General features: G+C 39.9%; 1 protein-coding gene across 1 annotated transcript; it reads right to left on the bottom strand.

Moving 5' to 3' along the window:
* Positions 1-919: 919 nt before the first annotated feature.
* Positions 920-10,908, bottom strand: LOC308460916 (vomeronasal type-2 receptor 26-like; the record flags this gene model as incomplete). Its single annotated transcript, XM_080977450.1, has 6 exons — positions 920-1,821; positions 2,989-3,115; positions 4,043-4,270; positions 5,717-6,238; positions 6,867-7,158; positions 10,691-10,908. The coding sequence occupies 6 exons, from the start codon at positions 10,906-10,908 to the stop codon at positions 920-922; spliced, it is 2,289 nt and encodes a 762-aa protein (XP_080833576.1).
* Between the last annotated feature and the right edge of the window lie 747 nt (positions 10,909-11,655).

Below are 11,655 nucleotides of genomic sequence, written 5' to 3'. Positions count from 1 at the left end.
AAAATAATAATAAAAATAAAAATAATCAAGGGTTTGGAAACCAAGCCTTAGGAGAAACAATTGAATGGGTGTATGTTTAGCCATCATATGTTTAATATCTTTATAGTATGTTTATATAATTGCCATCTTCAAATATCTTAAGGGCTGTCATATGGAAGATGGAGCAAGCTTGTTTTCTGTTGATCCAGAGGGTAGGACCCAAACGAATGGATTCAAGTTAGAAGAAAGGAGATTCTGTGACCAAACATCAGGAAGAACAGTAAGAGCTCTTAGACAGTGGACTGTCAGATAGTAGTGGGCTCTTCTTCACTGGAGGTTTTAAAGCAGAGATTGGATGGCCATCTGTCACGGGTGCTTTAGCTGAGATTCCTGCACTCCGGGGTTGGGACTGGATGACCTTCAGGATCTCGTCCAACTCTACTATCACATGTTCTATAATAATTAATCAAAGTAAATCAAGTAGAACAATACAATAAAAATATTAGGTGTAGAAGTACAAATATAAATACATAAAAGCAATATATCTGAAAGAGATTTAATTAGATAAGTAGAGTACTTAAGAACATTAGGAAGGCCAAATTTTATCTTGTACCATGGAAAGGGACTCCTTTGTGTCTCTATTTCTTGTGTTCTGTACATGATAAAATCCCACCAAACTGCACAGAATTTTTCATGATATTCACGGCCTTTGTAAACACATTTTTTTATGAGCAATTTTTTGAACTAGTACTAAACAACACATATTTTTATACTGGAGAAGGCTGCAAGTACTGTACGGTTTTCCATATTTTGACAACTGCAGTTCTGACAGTAAGCAACATCTATATCAAGAGAACCTGAAAGCTGAACCCTTCCCAAACAGAGAAACCTTAAAACATTTAAAAGGTTATCCACTATAATGATTTTAATAGTTTGATTGTTACTTATTTCTCTTTTTTAGCTGCTCTTTTGAGTTGAGTTCAGGCTTGAAGACAATGATATAACATTTTGGGGGAAAAATACAACCCAAGATTCCAGCACTGGAGGCCAAGATGGAGAAGATCTCCACAGCCACAATGTACTTCCCTTTGGTGCTTAAGTAGGATGGAACAAAAGAAAGCCACACACTGCAAAACACCAACATGCTGAAAGTAATAAATTTGGCTTCATTAAAAGTGTCCGGCAGCTTCCGAGCAAAGAAAGCCACAATGAAGCTGACAAGAGCCAGCAATCCCATGTAACCAAGAACATAGTAGAACATGTTGGCTGATCCTTCATTGCATTCCACTATGACTTCTTCAGGCAGAGAGTGCATGTCCAGATCTGGGAATGGATGGTCAGTACCCAGCCATAGCATACAAATACTTGCTTGGATAAATGAGCAACAGAGAATAATAGAGGTGGAAAATCTTTTCCCCACCCATTTCCTCATCTTGGATCCTGGTTTGGTAGCCATGAAAGCCAGAACCACCGTGAGGGTTTTAGCCAAAACAGAAGAAACAGCCACTGAGAAGATGATACCAAAGGCAGTTTGTCGTAGATTGCAGGTCAGTAACTGGGGGCGCCCAATGAATAGCAAGGAGCAGAGGAAGCAGAGCAGGAGGGAGATGAGCAGGGTGTAGGTGAGATTCCGGTTGTTGGCTTTGACAATGGGAGTGTTTTGATGTTTGATGAAGATTCCAAACACCAAAGCCGTAGTTACAGAAAAAGCCAGAGCCAAAAGAGCCAAACTGATGCCTAAAGGTGCTGCATAAGATAGGAAGTTTTCTTTCTTGGTGATGCACTGGTTTCTCTGTTGGTTAGGATACTGATCTTCTTGGCACTGAAAGCAGTCATCCATATCTTGCAGTATAGAGAAATCAGGATTACAGTTATAGTATTTTCAGTCTCACTGAGATATAAATATTCATGGTATCGGATCAGGAAACCTTGAATTTCACTGTACTATAATTGAATGTAATTTATAGTATACATGATACAAAACATTATCTTTTTCAGGAAATTGTTAGAGTGTTAACATGTTTTGTCTTTAAGGTAAGCTATTTTTGGAAGATTCTTTTCAGTGGATAATTAAATGAGAATTAAATCTAAATTATAAGCTCCATAAATGTTTGTTTGTGTTTACACATGCATAGAATTGAAAGTAGGTGTGTTTAGAGAGAAAAAAGTCCCCATTCTAGCAATAGGAGCTTTCCATGCTATCTGAATGGAGAAATAATAATTAAACATTAATGTTTCACAGCTTACCAGTAGAAATGGTTGTAAAATAGGAAGTTACATTTACCAATTTCCTTTCCCAGAAAGGAAGCTTAATGTCAACGGAAGACTAAAGGTGCTAATATAATCCAGTTAACACACCTAGGAATATGGTCAAAAAAATTCTCTTGAATTGACATTTCTAGAATTTTGGTGATCAAGTAAGTTGCTGTCCATGCAATCCATGAAGTTTTCAGGTGTGGAGGTAAGCAGAAGATATGCTGGTTAGCAATTTATAATATTGTTTATGATAATACACTTGTACAGTGGTACAGCATTTAATACACTTGTACAGTGGTTTAAGAACAGTAAATATATTTCACAAAGAATAAATGGTATTGGGGAAGAAGGAGGTAGTTGGTACTTGACAGTTGGTTGGTTCTACTGTTAGTTGCATCTTTGATTGAGAGCGTGGGAGTTTAGTGACTTCAAGCAGACACTGTCTGGAGGAGTTTTTGAGGACAGGTAAGATATGGATTATAAACTTATGCTCTGCTATGAAGGAGCTTTGAAAACAAAAAAGGGCTAAAGCTTCTCAGTGGGCTCAAGGGACAGAAGCACATTGCATATATATATATATATATATATATATATATATATATATATATGAATAATACTTGTTGTTCAACAGTTGACAACCGGACAAGTAAAGGTTTATCTTCAAGTCTTTTGTAAGGCATCTATTTGTTCACAAATGGCTAACAAAAACATGTTCTCAATATAGTTGATATACTATAGCATACAGTACCTTACCTGTCTGGTTTGAAATCTTCCCTTCTGGACATGGAATACAATCATAGCAGCAAAACGGTTCCCCCTCTTTCCTTTGTCTGCTGTAACCTGGATGGCAGTGGTCATTACACAAGGCAAGGGGCACCACCTGCCCATAAAACAGAAGGTATTGCATGTATTCTATTCTATTTGTGTTTGGTCTCTGCCTTTTCATCAACAGGCTGCTGCATTGAAATAAGGCACCCAGAGGGTTGTTTTTTGTTTTTTTAAAAATAATTAGCACCACCAACTTTACAATGGTTGTGACAATCACCAATATTAGTGGATATTCAACCCAATAAAAAAGGCAATAGAATCAAAAATTGTAGCATTGGAAGGAACTTTGAGAATAATTTATTCCAACCCCCCTGTAATGCAGCTGTCCTAAAATGGGATCAATCCTGTGACCTTGGCATTATCAACACCATGCTCTAACCAACTGAGCCACTCAGCCAGTAAATGGTTCAGGGAAAGAAAATGTGCAAGACAATGGACCTACTGATATGTGTTTCCCTTTTATAATATTTTTTCAAAGATGAGAAGTGGCAACTTGGTTCCTTTAAAGAAATGAATCACAGAAATGATACTAAAGATTCCTACGAAGCACAATTTTGCATTGCATGATGACTGTGCTTGTAGCATGTGGATGTTCTTATTCTAAAATGTTAATAATAATAATAATAATAATAATAATAATAATAATAATAATTTATTATTTATACCCCGCCCATCTGGCTGGACTTCCCCAGCCACTTTGGGTGGCTTCCAACAAAATATTAAAATACCGTAATGCATCAAACATTAAAAGCTTCCCTAAACAAGGCTGCCTTCAGATGTCTTCTAAAAGTCTTCTAAAATTTATATAATTATTGGATTTTTAATTCACATTACACATTAAGAAAAATAACTTACGTAACATGGCAACAACAGAAATCAATGCAGCTAAAAGGAACTCATTCAGCAGGGTGTACATGATTATGAAACAAATCTGGTGAATGTCTACCTATAGACCTCAGAAGCTGCAATTGGGTCCTACCTGGTTAAAACTCTGGTGCCATGTAATGCTCTTCTCATCAATAGAGAAATCACTGCCCAGTGGTGCTTGGGGATCCATCTTCCCAACTTTCACTCTTAAGAAGGACTTATTTGGGAAAGTTACCCAGTTGATAATATCAAATCCACCTTCTAGCTCACGTTTCTCATTAAAAAACACAGTGTCCCCCGCACTGTTGTTAAACAAGATATTCCTCAGGAAAGGTTGAAGCTACAGAGGCAGAAAGAGAATGGTAGATTTGGTAAAAATAGAGAACACACCACAAAGCTTCTGTTTTCTCATGCTGCGATCAATTCATACTATTTGTTGAAACTCCCCCTGAGTTTTAAGGGGACACATACTTTCCTAGATTCCATTTTAGAAACTAATTTTGTATATCATAACTAAGAAGCATTTTTTTACCTAGAAGTAGTAGCTGCCTTCATTGAATATAAGTAAACCTTTCTACTTTTACAAATTTGTGTGGTTTATTCTTAGAAAGGGGTAGAAACTGGGGAAAGATCAGCAGAACACAAATAAACAGGGAAAAATTGTGAAATTTCCTATTTCCTCACTTCCAGGAAGCTGCAAATTGCATAAGTGGTTTTATTCTGCTAAAAAAAGGGCTTCACAGCCTGTTTGGCCTCATATTTCTCCCACACATGCTGAACAGGAGGTTTAAACTTTAATTCACAGATTTAATCCCCAATCCATAGCCATCAAACCTAAGTTCAACATTTTCGTTCAACTTTTGTCAGTTCTTGCTAAAAACATTCAAGCGTTGCAGTATTGGCAAGACATTTGGCTTACCGTAAATTTGCTGGCAACTTACATAGAATTTAATACAACAAAACTCTTGTATTGCCTATTGAATTTCAGCAAACTAATGAAAATGTGTGTTCCTTAACGAACCTGAATAAAGTACTTCAGCAGTTTTTATCACAACTGGATAGAAATATATGGCATGTTTGGGTAGAAAAAAAAGGTTACAAGTGTGTTTGTTAGCACTTTTGAACTTAATGGTTGTATTTTATATCAGATCTCATTGAAATTTGAACAATCTATTGATAGCTTCAGAAATATATAACAAATATCCTTAGTTTCTGAAGAAACACCCTTTTATTAGCAATAGATTTCTGCAGCCTATACTCAAGGAACCATGTGTTTGATTCTCGCCTTCATTAGGAGCACTTCTGTGCCCTTATAATAATAAATACTGTACTTACAACTTTCCAAAGAACCGAATGAAAAAGCAACATTCTCTGTGGATGTGGAAGCCTCTGTATGTGCTCTCCAAGCACATTATGATTGGGCTATTCATTAAAAAAATGATCTGCTTTCCGTGTTAGACATTACCTGAAAATATTGTGGCTCATGAAGTCCCACATAGTGCTCAAGCATCATCCCTCCATATTTGGTTCTGGATGCCAACATGGCATGCAAAGCATGTGCCACAGCATAGACGGCATTGTAGATGCTGTAGCTTTGGCTGGTCATTTGCATTTCAAAAAAAGCCCCAGGAAGGCTCTCCAGCTTCTCCTCACCAGTGCAGGATCCCTCCTCCGTTTCCACATCTAGAAACTGGCAACCAAATGCCTGTTGCCAGAACAACCTGATAAAGCCATCGGCCTCAGAGTGGGGATTTAGGTTCAGGAGGAAATGGTGGAACTCCTTCACCTCAGTGGAAAGAATGGCAAAGGATAAGGCACCATGGAAGTTTTGTATATCCAGATCTTTGTGGTATGGCTCCGAAGAAAAATCCCAGTCGGCGGTCATAACCCACACTTTGTTTATGGGACTCACACTCAACATTCCACCTAGCAGTAGCAGCCATTGCAAACTTGTCTTGGTGTTTTTGTCTGCATTGACAACAAATACATTGACATTTGTTTTGCTTAGAGACTCGGCCATATTCTGATATTTCTCTGTCATCCCCAAACCATCAAAACCGCGGTAGTTTACCGCTGTCTCAGTGACAGCTATACATATGCCATTCTGGGAAAGCTGGGGTGTCAACTTTTTCACAAATGTTTCTCCTTTATCGTCAGCTGTGACAAATATCCCAACCCACTTCCAGTGGAAATAGAGAAGAAGCTGAACAATGCCAGTGTATTGATGTTCTTCACTGGGGGCCATTTGGTACAACAAAGAAATATGGTCTTTTTCACTCACCGCTGGAGTAAATGAAGAATAGGTGATCTAGCAAAGAACAGAGGGATTTTTAAATCACCAGGTAGGATATTTATGTGTCTTTAAATAACCAAACATACCTCATGCTTCAGCAGAGGGAGAGATTGGGACCAGAACCATTCCATTAACTCCATTCCATTAGGTTGAAACAGTGCAAATGCATTATGGTGAGTGCTGGATTGGATACATTGGTGAGTTTTCATCGCACCAACCAAAGTCTTCACCCTACACCTTTCCTTCAGATTACACCACACCAAAAATGGTGCTTGGAGGAAAAAGAGCTGATTTCCATGTGATACTTCAGAGCAAAATTTGGAGAATCTTCTAAAGCATGGGTTCCTTCCCATATTTTCTTCCCACAGGGACCTTTTACAGGGCTGAAAACTACCAAGGTCCATCAGACATATGCTAGTGAGGCAGAGGCAGAGTTTGGCATAATCAGCTGACAATTCTGGACATTATTTTCTACAGATAACTATGTTATTTGAAAAAGAAAAATACGTAAGACTTTTTTGTTTTAGCCTGCCAAAAATAAGTCTCCTTTCCCTCTCCCCCTCCCAATGCCATGGGAATACACACTAAGGCTAAATCATATACAACAGTTGTGGAGTCTTCATTCCAGCCACACTCTTCCTACCTGTAGAACCTTATAAAGCTCCAAGATGGAGGCCATGTGGCTTGAAGTTTCAGAGTCAAGGCCCCCAATGGCAGCTATCAGGTTCTTCTCAACACCACACTTGTAGTTGGGGATGGTTTTCCTATGATGAGAGATGAGGTTCAACGTATTCTGATAAGTCATCTTTGCATCACTGTAGCTGTCATAGATCTGGAACCCCAAAGTGATGTTGGATAAAATGTTGGGGTTCTTGTTGACCTCATTCACAGCAAAGACTAAGGAAAGGGCATGCTGGTAGTTCTTCAGCACTGTGCTGAAAAAAATAGAGGGGTTATGCATGTGGTGGGTTTTCCTGCTTCTGTCTTGCTTCTGCTGGACCGACTTCATGTTTTGAAAGTGGATAAACACACAAAAAACACACACATTATCCCATAACATTATAATCTGAGGACATGCAATGAAACTGAATTTTGAAAGATTCAAGGGAGACAAAAGAAAGCAAACACTTAGGTAAACTATCCCCTTCATGGATCACTGCCTTGCCATGGCGAAGGGGCTTGAATAACTCGGAGAAGCTATGAGCAATGTCGTGCAGGGCCACCCAAGATGGACAGGTCATAGTGGAGAGTTTTGACCAAACGTGATCGACCTGGAGCAGGAACCGGCAAGCCACTCCAGTATCCCTGCCAAGGAAACTCCATGGACAAAGACATAAGGCATATAAAAGTTATGACGCTGGAAGATGAGCCCCTCAGGTCGGAAGGCGTCCAACATGCTACTGAGGAAGAGCGGAGGACAAGTACAAGTAGATTCAGAGCTGATGAAGCAGCTGGGCCAAAGCCGAAAGGACGCTCAGTTGCCGATATGCCTGGAAGTGAAAGGAAAGTCCAATGCTGTAAAGAAAAATATTGCATAGGAACCTGGAATGTAAGAACCATGAACCTTGGTAAATTGGATGTGGTCAAAAATGAGATGGCAAGAATAAATATTGACATCCTGGGCATCAGTGAACTAAAATGGACAGGAATGGGAGAATTCAGTTTGGATGACCATCATATCTACTACTGTGGGCAAGAATCCCGTAAAAGAAATGGAGTGGCCCTCATAGTCAACAAAAGAGTGGCAAAAGCTGTATTGGGATGCAATCTCAAAAATGATAGAATGATCTCGATACGAATCCAAGGCAGACCTTTTAACATCACAGTAATCCAAGTTTATGCACCAACCACTGGTGCTGAAGAAACTGAAATTGACCAATTCTATGAAGACTTACAACACCTTATAGAATTGACACCAAAGAAGGATGTTATTTTCATTATAGGGGATTGGAATGCTAAAGTAGAGAGTCAAGAGATAAAAGGAACAACTGGCAAGTTTGGCCTTGGAGTTCAAAACGAAGCAGGACAAAGGCTAATAGAGTTCTGCCAAGAGAACAAGCTGGTCATCACAAACACTCTTTTCCAACAACATAAGAGACGACTCTACACATGGACATCACCAGATGGGCAGCATCGAAATCAGATTGATTATATTCTCTGCAGCCAAAGATGGAGAAGCTCTATACAGTCAGCAAAAACAAGACCTGGAGCTGACTGTGGCTCAGATCATCAGCTTCTTATGGCAAAAATGAAGCTTAAACTGAAGAAAGTAGGAAAAACCACAGGGCCGGTAAGATACAATCTAAGTCAAATCCCTTATGAATACACAGTGGAAGTGAGGAACAGGTTTAAGGATTTAGATTTGGTGGACAGAGTTCCTGAAGAACTATGGATGGAGGCTTGTAACATTATACAGGAGGCAGCAACTAAAACCATCCCAATGAAAAGGAAATGCAAGAAAGCAAAGTGGCTGTCCAACGAGGCCTTACAAATAGCGGAGGGGAGAAGGCAAGCAAAATGTGAGGGAGATAGTGAAAGAGACAGGAAACTGAATGCAGATTTCCAAAAAATAGCAAGGAGAGACAAGAAGGCCTTCCTAAACGAGCCATGCAAAGAAATAGAGGAAAACAAGTGAATGGGAAGAACCAGAGATCTGTTCAAGAAAATTGGTGATATGAAAGGGACATTTTGTACAAAGATTACCATAATAAAAGACAAAAGTGGTAAGGACCTAACAGAAGCAGAAGACATCAAGAAGAGGTGGCAAGAATACACAGTGGAATTATACCAGAAAGATATGGATGTCTTGTACACCCCAGGTAGTGTGGTTGCTGACCTTGAGCCAGACATCCTGGAGAGTGAAGTCAGATGGGCTTTAGAAAGCACTGCTAATAACAAGGCCAGTGGAAGTGATGATATTTCAGCTGAACCAGTTAAAATTTTAAACGATGATGCTGTTAAGGTGCTACACTCAATATGCCAGCAAATTTGGAAAACTCAGCAGTGGCCAGAGGATTGGAGAAAATCAGTCTACATCCCAATCCCAAAGAAGGGCAGTGCCAAAGAATGCTCCAACTACTGCACAATTGCACTCATTTCACACGCTAGCAAGGTTATGCTTAAAATTCTACAAGGCAGACTCAAGCAGCATGTGGACCGAGAACTCCCAGAAGTGCAAGCTGGATTTCGAAGGGGCAGAGGAACCAGAGACCAAATTGCAAACATGCACTGGATTATGGAGAAAGCTAGAGAGTTCCAGAAAGACATCTACTTCTGCTTCATTGACTATGCAAAAGCCTTTGACTGTGTCGACCACAGCAAACTGTGGCAAGTTCTTAAAGAAATGGGAGTGCCTGATCACCTCATCTGTCTCCTGAGAAATCTCTATGTGGGACAAGAAGCTACAGTTAGAACTGGATATGGAACAACTGATTGGTTCAAAATTGGGAAAGGAGTACGGCAAGGCTGTATATTGTCTCCCTGCTTATTTAACTTATATGCAGAATTCATCATACGAAAGGCCACCTCATGAGAAGAGAAGACTCCCTGGAAAATACCCTGATGTTGGGAAAGATTGAGGGCACAAGGAGAAGGGGACGACAGAGGACGAGGTGGTTGGACAGTGTTCTCGAAGCTACAAACATGAGTCTGAGCAAACTGTGGGAGACAGTGGAAGACAGAAGTGTATGGCGTGCTCTGGTCCATGGGGTCACGAAGAGTCGGACACGACTAAACAACAACAACAGGTAAACTATGAAATTTATTCCCACAAGTGTTAGTGAAGACTACCAACTTATATGACTTTAAATGAAGATTTGACATTTGTAATGATGGATATAGCTATTAAGCACAGTGGCTAGGTTCTCTCCCCACCATTGGAGGCACCATGCCTTTGAATCCCAGTTTCTGGGAACAGGAGCTGAGAAGACTGCTGTAATGCTCAGGACTTGCTTGTGGGTTTCTCATGGCCATCTGGTTGGCCACTGTGAGATCACAGTGGAGGGCTATATGGTCCTTTGGGTGGAGCCAGTAGGGCCCTTCTAACATTTGCTGGTTCTAATGAAGTCTTTGTGGAGAACAGAATGAAATGTATGACACAAATGCTGAAGGGCAGAGTAGGAAAAAAGTGCAGAAGGGAAAAATATGAATTTCAAAGGATGTCAGTGTTTTGGTTTTAGAAACATTTCAGGAAATCTGAATTAGTTAGGTGTGCCTTTCAATGTAAATTAAGCTAATGTTCTCCCCTATTCCTGCTTATGGACAGTCCAGGCGATGGTCCCATGTCATTGACTCTAGCTCAGTCTACTGATGGTTTGCCTGTCCTCTCTACTACAAATCCTACTAGCCACCTGCCAACATTGAGGAGACTGCTTTTTGATCATACTATCATGTTTATTATCTAATTTTTATTATTTACCTACATAACCAGGAGCTTTCCCCCCAAAAGAATAAAAATCATGTCCTTACACATATTCATCATCAGTTGTTTCCTCTGGCTTCTCCTCGAACTCTATTGAAGTGAAGACAGGTTCAAAGAATTGTGAAGTGATGCCACCAATAACAAAGTGCCCTGGCTGATAATACTGGTGTTGGGCGTGGAGGAGGTCAATTACACAATGCAAAGCAGAACGTTCCAAAAATAGAGGAAACACCATGAGAAGGACCCAGAAGGGTAAACTTAGCATTATTGAGATGATGAGCTTCTCCTCTTAACCATAAATCACCTGCTTAAGTCTAAAATGCTTATCCTCACCCAATGTCAGCATAGCAGGTCTAGTCTTTGTGTATAAATGGTAGAATAGCTGACATAGGCACTAGGGTGGTATTTTATAAGCATTCTGCTGTTTCTCTGCAGCATATGGGCTTCAAAATACCTTGCGGATATTGCTAGAGAAAGAATGAACTGCTGTGTGTTAAGATAATAACATGGTACACTGTCCCAGGGGGGGTTGCTTGCTCTGTGGCACCATGTGCAGCAGAAACATTGAACAAAATATGTTTTGCCCCCTTGAGAAGATATTATTTGTTGCATTGCAGATCAGGTAGAGCACCTGGTTTCAGGAAGATCTGAATGAAAATAATAGTGGATTAGCCAGGCCATGGGAGAAAATGGAAAGGCTGGTGTTCCATTATGCTCCAGAGAAAGGAATGTTCCACACTATAGAAAATAACTTGCATGAAAAAGTAGTCAGGTTCAGCATTTTGGCTAACAAAAGAAGGAAGAAATTCTTCACTCAGAACTTGGCCAGTGTTAACATGTGGTTGTTTTTCTGTTTTGCAAGCATGGCGTCCATTAACACTGAGTACTTTGTTGCTCACTGTCAGGCTGCCAGAAAAGCCCCTCTGTCTGTTGTCTAATGCTCTAAGCAGAACCTGGCACTGTGATTGCAGAAATCAACTTTATAGCGCAAGTAATCAAGGAGTCAGCACAC

The sequence above is a fragment of the Podarcis pityusensis genome (genome assembly GCF_964106645.2).
Source record: "Podarcis pityusensis genome assembly, chromosome: 13".
Taxonomy (NCBI): Eukaryota; Metazoa; Chordata; class Lepidosauria; order Squamata; family Lacertidae; genus Podarcis; species Podarcis pityusensis.
The sequence above is the reverse complement of the archived record's forward strand: the minus strand, read 5'-3'. Positions and strand labels throughout refer to the sequence as shown.